The sequence below is a fragment of the Haliotis rubra genome, unplaced genomic scaffold (genome assembly GCF_003918875.1).
Source record: "Haliotis rubra isolate DU_JTF1 unplaced genomic scaffold, ASM391887v1 Scf1067, whole genome shotgun sequence".
Classification (NCBI taxonomy): domain Eukaryota; kingdom Metazoa; phylum Mollusca; class Gastropoda; order Lepetellida; family Haliotidae; genus Haliotis; species Haliotis rubra.
The window spans coordinates 255,159-276,237 of record NW_025764967.1 but is presented as its reverse complement, the minus strand read 5'-3'; the positions used below and the strand labels follow the sequence as shown (position 1 = coordinate 276,237).

The window sequence follows — 21,079 nt, the reverse complement described above, 5'->3', positions numbered from 1 at the left end:
GTATTGATCGTAGTAATCATTTGAAAAGCAGTGGGAAAGAAAGAATGTGTGGACAAGAGTGTTGACTATGGCGAACTATTCTCACAAATTGTGGTGTTTGTAACCAAGGCATGAACCTCAGCATTCGTTACGAGTATTCCTTCTTTGTGAGAGGCTGGTACGACGGGATGACGTACAGCGTCTTCAGGTCAGACGGGGTCATGGTGGACACAGCCCCTCCCAAGACAACCGACAAACAGGCGCTCACAGTGAGTATCATAGGTACTGTCCGTTATATTGCAAGTCCTGCAAGTGATGCCTTAAATCTTACGCATGCGCACAAGTAGCGCAAACATGTTGATACTGTCCAATTCGTACAGACACCCAGACGTCACACGGTTTCAGATGACGTCATCAGCGTTCACGTCATATTTCACCCCATTCAAGAAACCAAAATCACTTGAGGCCTTAGGGCGGAACTAATTATCGCATACCTGACCGAAAATACGCCTCTCTTGTTTGTGAGCATACAATGATAAATAAGTGTCAATGGGGAATGTGCAGGAGTTTGCGACCTGAATGTCCGTGTACACTCATCGGCCTTTGGTCTTGGGGTGTACCAACCTATTCAGCTGGTGAAACAGTCCGCTAGTCGCACATGCAGCTCATTCTTATCAGAGGGTATTGAAAATTAAAAGTATGCGTCCCACTTACATTTCAGAAAACGATAATTGTTCTTATTGCCATTAAGATGTTAATATTTGGTGATGTATTCCATGAATTCACAAATTATCTATGGTACACGAGATATGAATGTGAATAACGTAGATTATCGAGGTCAGGGGTGACGATGGAGTGAAGGATGTAGACTATATGTCAATGATGCAGGTTATTGAGGTGAGGGGTGACGATGGAGTGAAGGATGTAGACTATATATGAATGATGCAGCTTATTAAGGTGAGGGGTGACGATGGATCGACGGATGTAGACTATATGTGAATGATGCAGGTTATTGAGCTCAGCGGTGACGATGGGTTGAAGGATGTAGATATATGTGAATGATGCAGGTAATTGAGGTCAGGGGTGACCATGGAGTGAAGGATGTAGACTATATGTGAATGATGCAGGTTATTGAGGTGAGGGGTGACGATGGACTGAAGGATGTAGACTATATGTGAATGATGCAGGTTATTGAGGTCAGGGGTGACCATGGACTGAAGGATGTAGACTTCCAGAAGGAGACGGACACAATGAGGATCAGCTGGACCAACAAGTTCCTGCCGGGCGCCGTTGGTATTCTGAAGTACCGAGTCTACATCAGCACAAGCCCCGGGGGTGAGCGTCCACAGCTTCCCGACTCCATCAACATATTACAGATCAGTATATAAGATGACGTGAATGTCGAGGTACTTGATGTATCTAGCCTGGTAGCTTGTGTCCATGCGTCATACCCTGATTCATGGCTTACAGTACTTAGCGCATCCAAATAAACACATCTCTGCGCAAAGGCAATGCAAACTGGTGGTAATTCTAAAGATCCTGGTGCATAAGATTGTGTGTACAGTGTGTGAAACCCTTTTCTGGTGTCTCCCTGTCATAATGTGGCAAAACCCACCCACCCAAAGCCAACCACCCACCATCTAACTCGCCCGCTCACCCATTCACTCACTCACTCACTCTTCAGGACACAATATCCACGCGTCTGATGACCTGACCACGACGACCTACACAGCAAGGAACCTGAGTTTACAGGCAGCCACAGTGTACTTCTCCAGTGTCGTGGCCTACAGCAGAGCTGGCCTGGTCAGCTGGGCCTACTCTGACGGTGTCCGAGTGGACGTGCTGCCTCCAGTTGCGGGTACAGTCAGTGATGGACAAGGTATGTTTTTCAGGGCCTCCTGTTTGTCTTAAGTCTAGAAACGTGATAGAACGTTTAGGGAATGATTAATGTCTACACGAAGAGCTTTGACTTCACAGTGCCCAACTACCCCATTAGAATACGTCCATAACAATCCATGTTTGGGGTACAAGCATCAGCACACGGGTTACAATACCTTGTGAGAAGTGATTATTCCTTGACCACTGATTTTGTTTGGTCCATTCCGGCAGAGATGCACGACACGGACTACCAGAGTTCTCCATCCGCTGTATCGGCTTCCTGGCACGGCTTCTCCGACACGGACTCCACCATCATCACATACTTCTGGTGTGTGGGAAGACACAACGACACAACCGACTGCAGTGTGCTAGGCTGGCGGGAGACCGGGCTTCACACCACCTTCAAGGCACAACTTGCTTCACCTCTCCAGAGTGGTATGTGTCCATATCAGTTTATCTGACCTCGATGTCAACACGCCTCTTCTGTCAGTATAGATTCTCCAGAGTGCTATGTGTCCAGATCAGTTTATCTGACCTAGATGTCAACACGCCTCTTCTGTCAGTATAGATTCTCCAGAGTGGTATGTGTCCAGATCAGTTTATCTGACCTAGATGTCAACACGCCTCTTCTGTCAGTATAGATTCTCCAGAGTGGTATGTGTCCAGATCAGTTTATCTGACCTAGATGTCAACACGCCTCTTCTGTCAGTATAGATTCTCCATAGTGATTACCCAGGGAAGCTCACTACTGGTGGTTGTGCTCATCCTTCTTCCCGTACTTCCGGTGAATTACAAAATGTCACAAAAGTAATTGTTCAGCAGCAATTTGTTAAAGCATGTATTTTCCAATGGTGACGGAAGTTCAGTCTGTTAACAAAGGTCGAATGATGCAGGTTGTCACACCTTATGAAGTTCTCGATGGCGCAAAAGAGTCTTTAGGATTCTCTTGATATTGATATTCCCTTGCTTCTAGGTACACGTTTATGGAGCAAGGTGTATGCTGTAGATGCAGTGGGTCACGCCTCAGACGTAGCTGTATCGGATGGTGTTGTCGTGGACACGTCTCCCCCAGAACCACAGGCCGTTGCATACTTGGGAGACAACCTGGTGAAAAATCCCTCGTTTGAGATACAAAATAAACCTGTTAATTCATCGACATGTAATGACCGTGTTCCCGAGTACTGGCAGACTGACAACTATTCGTGTATACACATCATTACATCCGAGCGTCAATTAGCCAGACATGGTAGCAGCTATGTTGTAGTCAGCGGATCTGTTCTCCAGGCAGATATACATCTCAGTGTGGCACAAATGTACAAAGTGAAGATTCATGCAGGATATACAGAGGTCACGGACACACATCATAGCGCTATAGAAGGCTTCGTGTCAGTTGGCGCTGAAGTCATCACATTCAGTCTTGAGCCCAATCTGTGCCGAGGGGTGTGTGATGTGGGTAGACATTCTGTTATCATGTGGAATACACACACACTTTCCTTCATAGCTCGGGAGGAATCAGCACAACTTACTATTGGCACAAAGTCAAGATCCATGGTGATGGCGGTTGATCACGTGACACTTCAGAGCATCACCTATAGTGGACATGACGGCACTGTGGACACAGAGAAGCACGTTGAGGTGAACGCCGTGTTCCTGCCTGACTGGTCGTCCCTGCATGTGTCCTGGCACTTCACGGACAGCGAGTCGCCCATCACCATGTACCAGTGGGCAGTGGGTGAGTCTCCCATCACCATGTTCCAGTGGGCAGTAGGTGAGTCCCCCATCACCATGTTCCAGTGGGCAGTAGGTGAGTCCCCCATCACCATGTACCAGTGGGCTGTAGGTGAGTCTCCCATCACCATGTACCAGTGGGTAGTAGGTGAGTCCCCAATCACCATGTTCCAGTGGGCAGGAGGTGAGTCTCCCATCACCATGTCCCAGTGGGCAGTAGGTGAGTCTCCCATCACCATGTACCAGTGGGTAGTAGGTGAGTCCCCCATCACCATGTTCCAGTGGGCAGTAGGTGAGTCTCCAATCACCATGTCCCAGTGGGCAGTAGGTGAGTCTCCCATCACCATGTCCCAGTGGGCAGTAGGTGAGTCTCCCATCACCATGTCCCAGTGGGTAGTAGGTGAGTCCCCCATCACCATGTCCCAGTGGGCTGTAGGTGAGTCCCCCATCACCATGTACCAGTGGGCTGTAGGTGAGTCTCCCATCACCATGTACCAGTGGGCTGTAGGTGAGTCTCCCATCACCATGTTCCAGTGGGCTGTAGGTGAGTCTCCCATCACCATGTACCAGTGGGCAGTAGGTGAGTCTCCCATCTCCATGTACCAGTGGGCAGTAGGTGAGTCTCCCATCACCATGTTCCAGTGGGCTGTAGATGAGTCTCCCATCACCTTGTACCAGTGGGCAGGAGGTGAGTCTCTTTTTCTGCACAAGTGGATATTCAAGGTCCCGATTGCAATGTTACCAGCTGGTTGTCGGTATACTAGGCGAGAGTTGGGATACTCTTGATAGCGACTGATTTTGACGGTTTACACCACGGCGGATCCGCGTTGTCTGAGAGAGAAAAACACGACGCAGGTGATAAATGTAACTCTGGACGCCCGTATTGTTATAAGGCAAGTATCATATCAGGCTATTGTCTATTTCGAACCCATCAGCGCTGAATGGACTCACATTAGGAATGTAAATCGTGGGTGGTTACAAGCAAGCTTCTTTCTGGTGACTGTTTAACCGGCGATCTTCAGTAGAACACAGAAAATGATTATCGAATGGTCTAACGTTCTTTAGGTGAGATATGGTAATGAATTTAAAAAAATAATAATTTAAACTATATAATTTCTTAGACTTGAACGTGATACGGAACCAAAACTATTGACCTAAGCAGCTTAAAGAGACTATGTGTTGAAATCACTTCTTCATGCAGGTCTTGTGGAAGGCGGTACACAGTTACAAGGCTTCACGAACGTTGGTAGCAACCCTCAAGGAACACTTTCTGCCAAGAAACTGACGCACAACTCCAGACTGTATGTGTCGGTACTCGCCACTAACGCTGCCGGCCTGACATCACTGACCAGAGCAGACCCCCTGACGGTGGACATGACACCACCAACAATACAAGAAGTCAACGATGGTTCAGGTAAATCTACAACGTCCGTGCAAAGAATACCCAGAGTTGACTCTCCTCAAATAGTCCAACACCACACAACAGTACCAGAGATTCCGCTGTTAAAAAGTGAAATGTTTCTTACAACACATTGATATTAAGGACTCTGACCAAAGGTGTCCTTTCAAGTTGACATAGATTAATGCTACTGAGTTGTGATGAAACTCGGGGTCTTCAGTCCTCCAGCATAAACATCGAACCAGTTCCATTAAATATAGAGCATAAGAAATATATACAGATAAAACGTTTCTGACAATGGCAGTGGTTGCTGTCCCCAAATACATTTATGTCTCAGCTTGGCCTTATGCAGTAGTGATATAATGCGATATAATGATTTGGTCAACACCACATAAGTATGATCTTGCCACCATTGCTGTATGATGATGATACAGGCATAATGCTCCGTTTCTAGGTGTGGATACAGATTTCCTATCACCAGGGGACATGGCAGCCAACTGGGCTGTGGAAGATGAAGAGTCAGATTCCATCAGCTGTGACGTCGCTATAGGTAGGGAACAGTGAGACAACTGTGGGTGATACTATGTGTGTGTTGTTAAAATGAAAACTAATCCCAAGTTATAAATACATTAATCATTGAAATCATACAAGTATTTAGAAACTGCGTGCTTTGTGTTTGTTTTATCATTTCTTTGTGTGTCCTAAGGGTACTGTATCCATCTTCTGTGTGAATAGCTGTCCTTTCCTCTGCAGGACACACCCCAGGAGATGACGATGTCCGTCGGTTTGCTAGAACTAACCATGGAGTACGATATATCAGGTGGAATCTGACTGATCTTGTGATCTCATCCAGTGTGAAGGTGTACACGACAGTACGTTGCTATAACAAGGTCGGGCAGGTCTCCGAGTCTTCATCTGATGGCGTAGTTCTCGTGTCCGGTGAGGACATGGCATCTGTTGCTGGCTTCAAGGTTCTGGAGGAGAGCCCCTCCGTGTTCTCAGACAGACACCAGTGTCACGTAGCCCGAGACACTGTGAGACTTCAGTGGGAGGGAGGAGAAACCGAGACCCCTCACACCACCCTGGTAGGTCTCCTCCAGCTGACATCTACTACATAGACAGGTGCCCTTTTATCAGTACAACTAATGAAGCTGGCGCTTACAGTTCTGGAAACTTCCATCCATACACGTATATCTTACATTCATACCTGTTTGTTTGTTGATGAAAAAATATAGGTTCGCATCGAGGGTAGCAGTTTGCTGTACCAGCAGAGCGTCCCCAGTATATTCACATACACATCCGCCCAGCTGTGTGGCCTGAAGCTCAGCGACCTGACAACCTACAACATCAGCGCCATGCACGTGCTGGACAAGGCTGGGAACCCGACAGAAACATCCATCACCATGCATGGACCTCAACCAAGTCTGAACAGTAAGTTTTGTGTCAAAGATTGTCAAACAGGATGCAGTATGTACCAGTAATAAATGTATATTTGAATGCTTCACATTTGAATACTGTGTCTTACCTGTTTTCTGGTGCCAACCATATAATTAATGTGAAATTAATACCATTTCAGCAGCTGCGATGATTTCGTCCAGGACGTCCGACAGGGTGACGACTCTGTCCTGGCCGGGCCTGTTTACCTCCCCCTTGGGCCAGCTGGTGTATGAGGTGATGGTGGGCAGGGTAGAGGGTGGGGCAGATATAGTGGACGGGCTGCTGACCCGTCAGGAACAGATGGTCCTCAACCTGTCCTCGCACCCTCAAACTGTCACTGACGTTTATGTCTCTGTAACAGCCATTGATGCGTGTGGATACACTGCTTACTACTCACAGACTGTGGATGTTGGCTCGTGATTCCAGATGATTCGGGGGCGTGTAAATCGTGAATAAATGTCCTTCTGTAGTTTTGACAAATGTTTTTTTTGTTCCCGACTTTACGTTTACATACTGCTGCTGAATAAAGCTTGTTTAACATACATTCGTTTCTGTAGAAAACTGGATTCGAACCCACACTCTCAGTGTACGGCACCTGTTATCTCAACTATACATATGTTATTGGTTTTTTTAGCAAAATGTCTGGGATATGTTCTGGCAATCAAACAGTTTCACACCGTTGGCCGCCCAGAATATTGGAGATGAACGTGAATTATGGTCAGAGCCATTCTCTTACTGCAAAGTTGAATCTTTATCTGGGAGTCGCATATAAGCATATTCCTTCATTTAGCCAATGGCTCTCTAAGATCAACAATGTCCCTGCTCACGATTGCTCAGAACCCACGTGCACGTGCATATTAAAAACATTACTTCTGCATGACATTTCCCAGCAAATTTTACATTTTCGAAGGCAGACGTGCGAATAAGTTTCCAAAGGTGTTTTGCTCTCTGTATTGGTATATTGCATACTAATGAGCATTATGGCGAAATTATTAGAATCTGACACGACTTGTGAAAAAATATGTGAAGCTCCATATGAAGGAATGAATAAATGATTTGTTTTATATCCTCCAGCATTTACATCCGCAGATTTACAATACTTTTGATGTTACGCAGAACAAATACATGGTGCTATTATTTACAAGCTGTAACACAAGTTGTGTAAGTAAATATTCTTTATCACCTGTGAACACAAAAGCTATTGCTGTACAACATATGAAAAGAGGGGTTAATAAAATGCCTTTTTCAAGTGTGAAAACACCATTTCTTAAAAGTTGTAAAATCATCGTTTTTGTTTGAAATATATACAACTGAATGTTTTACAAACTTTTTTAAGAGTATGGAAAAACACATCAGGCCGTTTAAATGTCATTATTACGTTCTTTAACGTCCGATATATTATGTTACAAATGGCACATTTCTTATACAAATTATCAATATGGAAATCAACCTGCCACTAAATGTCAATGATTTGCACGTGCTATTGCTCCATCCATGGAAGGTGGAGGACAACACACATGCATTGATGCATTTTCACTGTTCAGGTTCCTGTTTGAAATCGCAGCTTCAAATGAGACGTTTTTGACACTTGCTGAAATGGGTCAGGGATTTGGCCTTTTGGAATCTGGTCAAACTCAGCGGAAGGTTGCTGTCCGCTTTAATGTGAATCAGAGTGCTATTGGTAGACTGTTGCAAAGATTTCAGGCCAATGGGTCCGTGGAATATGTACCAGGTCATCCCAGAGTCACAACAGTCGGAGGCGATAAGCACATAATTAACAATGCATCTTCTGACAGAACACTTCAATGTTAACAATGTGTAGTGATCACCAGGTCCACTACGATGTTGACCACTAATGGAGTTAGTCGCGGCTCCCACCTTGCAGTAAATATGCCCCAACCCACGGTTTTAGGTAGACCCTAGGTAAGGCAGTGTGTATTCTTACAAGATGGCTTCCACGAACTCGCTGTGGCGATCGGCAGTCTCCGGCACTTTCCGTCTAGTCCTCCAACTTCCGGTTGATAGCTCCGATCACCACATCCCTCCCTGTTTTATAGGCTCCTTCCTGCGGAATGAACGCCATCATACCCCTCTTGTAGGATTCTTCATTGAGGGGTTTCTTTATGAATGTCCACTTGGGGGAATCACTTTCTATCCCCCAAATCCAAGGGTCAGACCCCGCATCACACAGTTCATAGGAGCCAACAATTCCCTGCTCGCCAGATTTAATTTCCACCCGCGCCTCGGGTGGGTCAGACCCTTGCACTTCATTTTCCAATTTCCATCTTCCTATGAGATGAGGCACCCAGTCCTCCTTGAGGTGGAACCATCCAGTCCCCTCACTCGAGGTTCCCATTCCGCCTTTCTCTTAGGCAGAACCCACCGTCTTCTGCCAATGTCTGTGCCGACTCCCCTCTGTCGAGGAGCGGTGTCGTGGCCCTTCTACCGGGAAAACAGCTGAACTGCATTCTCATTAGTGGACGAGAGCAGCTCCTCCGTGGTGACCCCTCTGACCTCCGCCACCAGGTCGGCCACCAAGCACAACAATGCCGGGGAGTTCACCCTGTATCCCTCGGGTGGCATATAAGGGGAGTCGGTTTCCAGCAGTATCCGGTCCCTGTGTACCACTTTCAACCCCGCCACTTGTTCTGGGTTAAATCCCTAACTCGCCCAGTGAACCCGAAGTATAACCCCGGGAACGCCCTCAACCACTCCTCCACAACCTCCTCCCCACCGGAGAAGCAATGTACATCTATGGGCTGGTCCTGAGGCAGGAACCCTCTCAGTATTTGGACAAGGCGAGCATGGGTTGCACTGGCCTCCACATCGTCTGCGGGCTCCCTGACGTGGACTATCACAGCCCTCCCCGCGGGAACATGTGGTAACAACTCCTTTAATACGAGCTCTCGCTTCCTCCATTCCCAGGCTGGGACGGAACGATCCAGGCCGATCTCCCCAATCAAAACACCTGGCATCCCCCCACAACCCCAGCAGTCGTCTGAAGACCTTGTCATCAAGGCAAGAGGCTTTCTTGGGGTGAGCTGGGTCGGTGCTGACCCGGCTAGGATAGGTGGGAGGATCGCAGTGTACTTCCACCCCCCACACTGGCACTTGTCCCAAGGGGTGGTTGACTTCGGGACATGCCGGTGTACGGGCGAACGTGGCCGCCCACGTTCGGTCCAGATGAAAATGGGCATCAAACAGATGGTCCAGTTGGATCGGCTCCTAGGGGATCCCATCCTACCCCTCTGCCGATTCCTCTCCCCCAGGGGCGCCCTCTTGTTTTGCTGGCCACCACTCTGTCCCCATGACGGCTCTCTGATCCATGGCAGTCCCCAGGTCTGTATCTGGCTCTGTATCCGGCTCCTTTCCTTCTTGAGGGAGCTCCCGATCTTCGGGCAACCACATGGCTTCCGGAGCACCCACCTCTAGGAGGTCTTGGTCCCATTCTTGAGGGGCCTGGCTTCAGGCAGTCCAGTGAGGGTGGGACGGCACTGCCACCAGAAAGAGACGGAACTCCCTTTGTCAGTCTGGGGCTACAAAATTCAAGAGGTGCAGCAGCACCCTCCACTGCTTCAAGCAGGCCGCGGGAGTTAAGTGGCTGCAAAGCAAACTTCACCGGCATCTGCCATCCCTGGGTCCGACACAAACGCTGCATCCCCGCGACTGAGCTCTCGTGAATCGTGCAATCCCGAGATAGCCTCACTTTTCTGTTAAACAAGAGGGAAAGATCTTCCCGGGTGGCCCCAGGCCCCAGGATCCACGTCCCCAGCTGACGTAGTCCCTGGACCACCTTCTCGAGGACTTCCTTGTCGGTGGAATTCCCCTGGGGGTATCTTGCCCCAAAGTAGGGTGGAAGATGTGCCAGGAAAGCATGATCCCTGTCTGTCGGGACATAGACTTCCCCCTTGTGACCCTGTGACCATGGACTGGCCGACGGTTCAGCTGGGATTCAGCGTCTGACGACAACTGCTCCCAGCCCCAGGCATACCCATCCACGGTGGGTCGTTTACTCTTGAACCCTCCACCTCGAACTCCTCTTATCTTCGTGACGCTGCAGTGCTCCTGCGTCTGTCGACGACTTGGATGCTCTGGACGCACTACCCAGCGTTTCTCCTCCTGGCGCCTCATCACCCGGGATCGCTTCTGGGTGCTCCATCACCCTGGTCTCTTCTGTTCTCTCCTCCACCCTAGTCTTCTCTGTGTGCTCTTGGCACACCGTCACCCGGGTCTCACCTGGGCGCACCGTCACCTTCCTTTCCTCCACCAAGCACTGCCTAATGGCTGCTCCGGGGTTGGATCTCTCTCTCCAAACCCCCTCCTTCTCAGCTTGATTCTTTCTCTCCATTTCTCCTCAAGGATGAGTATTTTGCGGATTCCTGCAAACAAGAAGACCATTTGTCAGAACTACTGTCAACTCCATCGCCGAACCGATGGAGTAAACAGTACCCACCAACCTCTACTTCCCTCATCCCACGCCTGTACTATCCTACACCTCTAGCCGCCCCCAAAGATCAAAATGCCTCTGCACCTCCCAAGGGCCCCACTGCTCCTGATCCACAGGTGGGACAGTGGTATTCATCCATGGCCTTAGCCATGGTCTCTGTCAACCCCACACAGGGTCCATGGAACCACCCATCGCAGCCATCACAGGCAATCATAAAACCCCCGTCATCCGGCTGGCAGCAGTGGCAGTAGACGGACCCTGTTTCCTCCCCGTCCTCTGCCTTTGTAATGAGATCCCTCTCCCCCTCTAGAGCGGGGACCTCCTCGCGTTTCTTCCTTCTCTCCATCCAGCGAGGCACAACCCGATCCTGGCACAACTTCATCCTGTCATGGTGGGCCATGAACGTTCTCCGCTGCCCTGCCACCACAAACAGGGTAGGAGACAGCCTTTTCCCAATGAGGTAAGGCCCCTTCCACACAGGGCACAGTTTTTTGCACCGTCCTGGGGTTGCCCCTAAGTCTAACACATACACAGGTTGTCCTTGGTCCAAACTTTGGGATCGAGTGTGTAAATCGTAATGTCTCTTCATCCTTTCCACCGAGGTCTGCAAATTACTCCGAGCCGCTGCATGAGCACTCTCCATAGCTATTCGCAGCCCAGCAACGTATGCACTGGTGTCACTCTCTTGCGGGAAGTTTCCGGTCCCCGAACATCAGATCCGCCGGAACATTTACTTCCTGGCCCAGCATCAGATGGTTGGCCGTCTAGCCAGTATGGCGGTTCCCCGCGGACCTCATAGCCCCCGCCAGCTGGGGCATGTATTCATCCAACGTGGTTTGAGACTTGGACATATAACAGCGGATCATCTGCATCAGTGTCCGGTTGAATCTCTCCACCTGTCCATTCGAGGAAGGACGGTAGGGTGTCGTCCTGGTCTTTGTTACCTGCAACAGCTGGCAGATTTCATTGAACAGCCGACTCCCAAAGTTCCTGCCCTGGTCCGTATGGATTTGGAGTGGGAACCCAAACCAGGCAAAGAATTCGTTAACCGCTGCCCTTGCTGTCACTTCTGCTTTTTGGCGCGGGAGAGGCACGCACTCCACCCATTTTGGTGAATTGGTCTACCATCATGAGAATGTACTGGTTCCCTGCTTTGCTCGTGGGCAAGGGACCAATAAAGTCCAGGTGCACCCTCTTCATTGGGCCCCCGCATGGAAGGGAGTCATCCTCGACCGGGCCTGCCGTGATGGTTTGTTGTTCCGGTTGCATGCTGAGCACTCGGCCACGTAGTCCCTGGTGTCTTGCCCGCACTGGTACCAATGGTACCTCTCCTTTATCCTCTCCTTAGTCTTAGTAACTCCCAGGTGTCCGCTCGATGGGATGTCATGCATCTGATATAGCACCATTCGCTGTAGGGTCTTGGGGATCAGCAGTTTTTCAGGTTTATTCACCGCCGGAATCTCTTTCCTCACCAGTACTCCGACCTCGTTTCTTTTGAATAGCTCTCTATCCACCCGATAGGACTTAGCGGCCTTCCTAGACAGATAAAGTTCTGAGTCTGATGGTACTTCACCCCCATCCACCCATCTACGCAGGTGTCAGAGATAGCTGTCTTCATCTTGAGCGGCTTTCAGGGCAGTCAGGGAGCCGTCCCAAGAGTCCCTGTACCCCTTCTGTGGGCACTCTGGTACTGTGAGGGCCCTTACTGAGAAGGTTGTCCTGCTCCTACAAACTTCAAGGGTGTGTGCCTTTCATTGTTTTCATTGATGACCCGCGCACGATGCACTGGGGCATTGTCATCTTGGAATAAATACCCATCGTTTGGGAAATATCTTGCAATAACCGGCCATAAATTATTTTCTAGGATGCCTACCTACTTGTTGGCATTTATATGACCATCTACAGCCGTTAGTGTCCCCACACCATTCCAACAAATACAACCCCACACCATAACCTGATATTTTCTGTTGGTTTCTGGACACACTAAATCGGGCGGCCATCCCTCGCCGGTCTGCCTCGACACGTATACACACTTATCCTGCCCAATAACAATTTGACTTTCATCAGAAAATATAACTTTTTTTCCACTGTTCATTCACTGTCCACCTTCTCTTTTCACGACACCACGCAACTCGGTTTTTACGATTGATCTCTCTAACCACAACTTTCTTCTTTGAAACCCGCCGTTTGAAGCCATGTGAATGTAATTGATACTGAATTGTGCGTTTGCTGATAGGAACTTGCCCGTTTTCATTGAGAGGCAGAGACGGCCACGTGTCATCCCCGTAATGCCACGCTTCACACCCGATCAACCACGATTAACTCCCGACACATCCCCAACATGGAACAAAGCAGAGCTGTCAAAGCCACACATCAGCACGAGTAGGGTTTCATTAGATATTGACGAAGGGCAAATGCAAGTCATCTGCAAGTATGAAGTAAGGCATATGCAGATCATCATTTGGCAATGGTTCAGGTTCGGGCAAGCATATGCTGCCATATTCTATAGACTCCTTCAACTCTGAGGCATTGAAGATTTGTGTATCTGCCATATGACCCAGGCCTCCGACGTCCACCCATTGAAATCTGTAATTAGAGCGAACAGGACAATGGAGAAGAAACCCTTGTACTTGTGGTAGAGGCATTCACTACCAGGTGGTTTACGATGTGTTTTCCATCGAGGGTGCCAACATGAGGAAGATTCCTTCTCTGCTCGAATTCCAGACTGATGGTCTTCCAATCCCCTTGAGTGGCAGGACATGCAATCACTGTATCCTTGTAGTGGTCTACGATGGCTTGGCATACCTCTGTGAGAAAGATCAGATGGCTGTGGTGTGATTTCACACTGGTAGGAGAGGGAGGGGTACTTGTCTCCAGAGGCTAGGTGGCTTATGGTAACTGCCAACTTCAGATCAGGGTTCAGAGCTTTCCTGCAGTTTGTTCTTTTTTGGTAAGTCTGAGAGACAGGGAATAAAGCAGTTCATCAAACATATCAGGAGGCATTCGGAGATAGTTGAAGAAAGAAGACGTAGACATGTCTTCGAATCTGAGTTCAAATAGGAGATTGTCATAGTTTCAAAATTGCAATCGTCTTTCCAACCTCAACCACGCACGTACCCAAAACTGTTTCTGTTTTCTTCTTCTTTTTGGTGCCTGGTTCCTTCTGTATTGATAAATATCTATCTCCAATCAGAAGCAGAAGAAGTAGTTGTGAAGCTGTGAGCTTGTAACTAGATTATTAGAATCGGCTGCCATCGTAAGCTTATATATCCCAGAATCGGGACCATTTTGTGGTTAGTAAGCCGATTGACGACGTCAAGTAGGTGAAGTGTGTTGGCATGTATGGGTGCCCAGGGTGGACTGTTTGGTTTAGACTTGAATATTTACAGACCGCCGCCGAAAAGCTTGAATATTGCTCAGTGTGGCGTAGAGCTAAACTCACTACTACACTACATTGCGAGACGGGGAATCTATGACGTCATTAGGAAGCCTCATCTATAGTTAATCCAGCATTGTATGGATCTTTCTATTTCAACTGACTATTTACTAACAAAGAATCTCAGTTCTTTTCAGTCATTTATACATGTTCAATGAAAACTTAAAGGGCCACTGATCCAGAGCAATTTCCGTGGGCTGGTTGTTGCTTTTGTTATTGTTTTTCTCCAGTGAGTACCCGGATGATATCCCAGAACTCATGACTGGTTCGTTACCTCTGCTGCGCCACCCTCATGCGCAATTGATAGTATAAGTATAGACTGATCAACAAAGATACAATGTTTTTACTCGATAATCTTATGTTGAGGTTGATGTAAATTTATGTAGACTTTGATGAATAATTTGGTTTCTTATAAAAAAATATTCACTTTGATACAAATGCTGATTTTGATGTAAAATGTTGATGTCATAGTAATGTTGACTTTATATAAAAATGTTAACGTAAATGGATGTAGAATTTTATTCAAGAAATAGTTTGATCTTGAATTTGGTGTGAAGCCTGATATAACAGCATTGTTTTGAAAGTAAGGCTAACTAAGTACATGGGATGATATAGTGAGCTTGGGTTCACTACTAGTCAATCTGAATGTTGTATTAAATGGCATTATTTTCATAACAAATGAAAACATTTTAAGTTTAACCATCTACCAGTGGTAAAACGTGTTAGGACTGAAATAACGAAGTCAATGTACGTCTTTATATTTGGTGTTATAATCCTAATTAGTTTACTATCACATTTGTATGCACTTTGAAACTTAATAAAATGCACACGATCTGCTTATACTTAGTAAATTTATAACATGATTGTAATATATATACATTTTATAGATTGCCAACGTGTATCATATTTCACACACACGCCCTGAGTGCGACCTAGTGTATGTTGTCTGTCTCATTACACGTCACGGCGAAAATAATGATTCTGTTGAATGCCACAACAATAAATAAAAACAAAATGCAAATATTGAAATTAAAACAGACTATAGCTATAGCAACAATATCAGGCTATTACCTTGTTCGGGGAATGTATCCATCAATATCCACATAAAGGAATGATATGCCATTCATCTGCAGCTGACAAAGTATCCTGTTCCATGTCATGTGTCTTTCAACAGTCTAATATGCGAAAAAGTATGTTTCAGGTTTTTCACATTGGTGTATAGTCCCATTGGTCACCCAAGATAGCACACCTGGCAACTAATTGCATGATGTCCGCCATTCTTTACAAAGTAATTTAGTTAGCCAATAATGAGCAATCAGTCAGTGTATTGGCGGTTAATTCTTTGAAGGAAGGGCGTTGCTTTTACACAGGCACTTTACGACAGGGTATATTCAGTAAAGATTAGTAAATCTACATACATAAACACTACCTTTTGACAAATCCGCTGTGCAGGATAAAAGCAATAAATCAATCAGCCTGTTATCGGGGTTAATCGTTTGATCAATGTTTGTTTTGTAACTCAGCTGATAATTCCTCTTACTGCACTTCCATGCGTATATTACATATGATGTAATACATTTGCCACGTCAGACCTCAATTTATAATGATGAGTATTTACTCCAGACACAAGAAATGCCAAATGAGAACCTTTGTCTGGTAATCTGAGTGGTGTTATCACTAATTATACCTGTTATAAATTCATTAACTGACCATCAAGTGAATGATGAGAAATAACATGTGTAGGTTTACCACCAAAAAAGGGTTACAGCAAGAGAGTAGTTGTATTGCATGCAAGTTTGATTGCCTGAAAGAAAACACTTATGGGCCAACACTGTTTTGAGGATACGAACGGAACTTCATTGTTACATAAGAAATATATATGTTGATGTTTGATGTGTAATTAGTGGGGTCGTTTAGTCTATGGATTCAAATATATCAAATGTGTGTTTTTGATATCATAGCATACGTAATAGACATCATATTTTTACATGATTAAATATTTAGGTAAAAAACACAGAAATAGGATCAAATTAGATCAGTCACTATACCATCCAAACATTTGAAAATCTGTAAAAGCCTACACTGCTGGGATACTTATTACAATCAGACAAGACATCAACCCTTCCTAATGTCCCACTGATTAGGTTGAAGAAATTCTGCCAAGGTGGACAATAGCCCAGTCCCCGGTCGAGGGAGCAGGGGCTGACCAATTTGCAGCTAGATTTCGTAATTGGACTGTTGGCGAGAAACAATCGCTCTGGATCAGTGGCCCTTTAAGAGTTTCTTAATTATCTATTATCTCTTGCCGCGGTAAGTATACGTTCGCAGGGAACCCCTTATGGCCGTTACTGCACCCTGTAAAGCTAATTTCTTAACGGGAAAGTAAAATTTTACCTACCTGTGGGACATGTGTGTGTTTGGCATTAGTATTTGAAATATCCCCGATTTTGACTAACTTGACAACAGTAATCTGTTCTGACAAAACGCTTTAACGAGTTGTCTCCCTGGATCTGTCTGGCTTGACAAACACCCCAACTCGAACTCCACAACATACCACATGCCGTTGTGTCAATGCTTGAATTTTTTCAGCTAAATTAAATTCACGAATGTCAGAAATGCACTATCCTACGGAAGCGTAGTAGGGCCAAGGTGAAATTTTTTTTGGGTCTTACTATCTCCTACGTAGGACTTAATATCTCCTACGTAGGACTTAGTATCTCCTACGTAGGACTTAATATCTCCTACGTAGGACTTAATATCTCCTACGTAGGACTTAGTATCTCCTACGTAGGACTAACTATCCTACGGAAGCGTAGTAGGGCCAAGGTGAAATTTTTTTTGGGTCTTACTATCTCCTACGTAGGACTTAATATCTCCTACGTAGGACTTAGTATCTCCTACGTAGGACTTAGTATCTCCTACGTAGGACTAAGTATCTCCTACGTAGGAGTTAGTATCTCCTAAGTGGGTATCTCCTACGTAGGACTTAGTATCTCCTACGTAGGACATAGTATCTCCTACGTAGGACTTAGTATCTCCTACGTAGGAGTTAGTATCTCCTAAGTGGGTATCTCCTACGTAGGACTAAGTATCTCCTACGTAGGACATAGTATCTCCTACTTAGGACTTAGTATCTCATACGTAGGACTAACTATCTCCTACGTAGGAGTTAGTATCTCCTACGTAGGAGTTAGTATCTCCTAAGTGGGTATCTCCTACGTAGGACTAAGTATCTCCTACGTAGGACATAGTATCTCCGTAGGACTAAGTATCTCCTACGTAGGACATAGTATCTCCTACGTAGGACTTAGTATCTTCTACGTAGGACTTAGTATCTCCTACGTAGGACATAGTATCCCCTACGTAAGACTTAGTATCTCCTACGTAGGACTTAGTATCTCCTACGTAGGACTTACTATCTCCCACGTAACACTTAGTATCTCCTACGTACGAGTTAGTATCTCATAAGTGGATATCTCCTACGTAGGACTTAGTATCTCCTACGTAGTACTTAATATTTCCTGTAGGAGATGATCGATATACGTTTATATTGATTAATCTGAAACGGTCGACTTAAAGCCCCAGACACGCACACAATCTCCTGTTACACTGTTTCAGTCACTGTAAGAGTCTACAGTCATTTCGTTTCATTCACTATTAGAGTCCACAGTTATGTGTTTCAATTTACTATTAGAGTCTACTCTTTCCTTCACTATTAGAGTCATGTGTTCAACTAATTGTTGCACGTTAGTACTGTGTTGGACCGACTGTTATACTTTTCTGCCTTGCGTTCAGTTTGCTCTACTATTACGCGTTGCAGTTAGTTCACTGTTATATGTTGCACTTTGTTACACTTTACTATTATGCATTGGATATTTCAGAGGTCGTTGCACATGAATCATAATCTGCGTGTACACACGTGTCTTAGACTATCGGTGGCAATATATGTGTACGTATCCCCTTATATTTATACAAATAACTATAATGACAATTCTTTGCCTTTTTGAATTTCGTATTGTTTTACGCCGCACTCAACACTTGTCCACCCCACTCAAGTCAACCTGTAAACAATGACGAATAAAACCGCAAACGAGCGTTGCATCCGATCCAACCTAGCCCCATCAAGACAAGCAACAACTTGCGGAGGTCGTGTTATAACCCGAGTTTCATATCACAACCTCACCCCAACCATCCCACCCACCTCACCCACTCTCTCTCTCTCTCTCTCTCTCTCTCTCTCTCTCTCTCTCTCTCTCTCCCTCTCCCTCTCTCCCTCTCCCTCCCTCCTCCCTCCCTCCTCCCTCCCTCTCCCCTCTCTCCCTCCTCTCTCTCTCTCCCTCCTCTCCTCTCCTCTCCTCTCTCTCTCCTCTCTCCCTCCTCTCTCCCTCCCTCCTCCTCCCTCCCTCCCTCCCTCCCTCCCTCCTCCTCCCTCCCTCCTCCCTCCCTCCCTCTCTCTCTCTCTCTCTCCCTCCCTCCCTCCCTCTCTCTCTCTGTGTGAATAGATGTATGTATGCTAGATTAAACATAACCATACCCAAACCTCCATAACTGCAATTAGAGCAGGGTCCACGTCACCCTAACGTAATACACACACAATAACAGTGTATAGTAACACTGCGTTAGTGTCATGAATATTCACTGACTCACATTTCGACTATCTAACGTCCTGCATAGCCAAACATTTCTCAACTTAATAACCATCCTTAAAAAGGAAATATTAAGTACTACGTAGGAGAAAGTATGCCCTACGTAGGAGATAGTAAGTCCTACGTAGGAGATGCTAAGTCCTACGTAGGAGATAATAAGTCCTACGTAGGAGATAGTAAGTCCTACGTAGGAGATACTAAGTCCTACGTATTAGATATTAAGTCCTACGTAGGAGAAAGTGACCCCAAAAATGTTTTTCACCGTGGCCCTACTACGCTTCAGATACATGTATCTTTAAACATACAGGACAGTGCTTTTCTGACGCTCGTGACCTCAACTGATCTGGAAATAATTTTGAAACAACGACACAGGGGCAAGTGCACACTACCTCTGCTGAGCCAACCTGGATCAGTTAGGGGAGGAAACTCTTCATGGATTGTTATCAACCTCCAACGCTCTAAGCGCGTCTTAACTTGTCAATATTTTGACATTTTGATGGTTTGTATTTTGGATTCACTTACCTACATTAAACTGCAAGCTCGATAAACAGAGCGTAACCTCAGTGTGCGAGTGTCATGAGCTTCGTGTGATACATTGTACAACATTTGTCTATATGGAACTAAATATGTATCACCATATTATGTTTTGCTTTGAAAAATATTTTAATAACATAAGAAGAGCAAGTGGATTTATTAAAAGTTGTTCAAACTGAAACCCTCTATATAAGCAGTCATACAGGCAGCGAGCGGACAGGTCGGCAGATAAATATTTATTACCTACGAGGGTGACAATATCGGGGTTCATATTTTTCATACCATGCCCAAGGGCAAAATATCACTTTGTCCTAGTGACATGACGTCATGAACAATGCCATGATGTCATGTTTCCTCTATTACGTTGCGTCCTACATGCGGCGACGGCGGGTAGCCAGCCTGTGTTTGAAAGTAGATTCGGGTTTATTTTCCTCAATTTGACGTCTTCGGTAATAAACAGAATATTATATTCGTGCCAATATCATACTATGTTTACGACACTCGTGCATAAATATCGGTATATCCCTCGCTCTCTTTTGGGAAATACCAACATTTAGGCACTCGTGTCGTAAACATAGTATGACATGGTCACTCATATAATATCCTCTATTTATTACTGGTGCGCAGATACTGTCAAGACGGGAACTGTAGGTCAGGTGATACAATAAAGACACGTCCTACAGGAAGGCAAATACATTGTACGTGTTTTTACGAATACCATTCCAGATATGTACTACAGGTGGGCAAATACATTTAACACACGTCTTAACGGTTTTGCAGATTCATTCTGACATGCTACAGGTCCTTAGATACTTTGTAATGGTACTACAGGTAGGCAGATACCTTAAACCATGTACTACAGGTCGGCAGATACCTTAAACCATGTACTACAGGTAGGCAGATACGTTAAGCTAGTTACAACAGGTCGGCAGATACTTTGTGACAGGTACTACATGTCCTTGGATAATTTAAGACACGGACTACAGGTAGGCAGATATAGATCAATGCGACCCAGCTAGCTTTTGTTCAGTGCTGTGCACCAGATTCCTTTGAATAAATGCAAAGTTCGGGTCATTAATTATCACCTTACCCCGAGAATCTTAAAACGTGACGACTCAGCACGCAAACTTGTCCTTCACAAACGACCTCTCGCACGGGTCAGCGCGACCCTGCCAGTAGAGTCCTATCAGAATTTAACAGTAATACGTTTTTTTTCTGGGGCATACAAAGTTATGTGCATTTCTAGTTGAACCTGTGACGTTTTGTGGTGTCATGTGTATGGACATAAATACGTATACACTCCCAGTACAGTACACAAGACAATGGCCAGTAAAGAGAATTGATATATGGAATTGAATACGTAAAGTACAAGAAGTAGAACAGTAAGAGGTAAAGCCTTTATGGTATTCTTTGTGTAAGTAATAATGCACTCATAAATAGTGAACAAAAAGTAGGGATATGGGGTTGTATTCTGTTCAGATGGGTTGGAAAACCTTAAATTCTTCAATGATCTAAAAATGATGTTTAACGACTGCGGAGCTAAAGGCTGTTTGGATTGAGTGAGAGGTTGATGATCTACTGTGATATTGATTACT

The 21,079-nt window shown here is 45.7% G+C and overlaps 3 protein-coding genes across 3 annotated transcripts; 2 read left to right on the top strand and 1 right to left on the bottom strand.

Annotated features, from left to right (window-relative positions):
- The first annotated feature begins 110 nt into the window (after positions 1-110).
- On the top strand, positions 111-4,169 carry LOC124279182 (uncharacterized threonine-rich GPI-anchored glycoprotein PJ4664.02-like). Its single transcript, XM_046714982.1, has 6 exons — positions 111-248; positions 1,167-1,314; positions 1,664-1,858; positions 2,089-2,292; positions 2,831-4,057; positions 4,156-4,169. Exons 1-6 carry the CDS (start codon positions 111-113, stop codon positions 4,167-4,169), a joined length of 1,926 nt encoding a protein of 641 aa, XP_046570938.1.
- A 790-nt stretch (positions 4,170-4,959) lies between these two features.
- Positions 4,960-6,867, top strand: LOC124279171. Its single transcript, XM_046714973.1, has 5 exons — positions 4,960-4,999; positions 5,439-5,534; positions 5,738-6,069; positions 6,220-6,415; positions 6,561-6,867. Exons 1-5 carry the CDS (start codon positions 4,960-4,962, stop codon positions 6,839-6,841), a joined length of 945 nt encoding a protein of 314 aa, XP_046570929.1. The 3' UTR covers positions 6,842-6,867.
- A 4,068-nt stretch (positions 6,868-10,935) lies between these two features.
- On the bottom strand, positions 10,936-11,511 carry LOC124279159 (PHD finger protein ALFIN-LIKE 7-like). Its single transcript, XM_046714963.1, has one exon. The coding sequence runs from the start codon at positions 11,509-11,511 to the stop codon at positions 10,936-10,938; it is 576 nt and encodes a 191-aa protein (XP_046570919.1).
- Between the last annotated feature and the right edge of the window lie 9,568 nt (positions 11,512-21,079).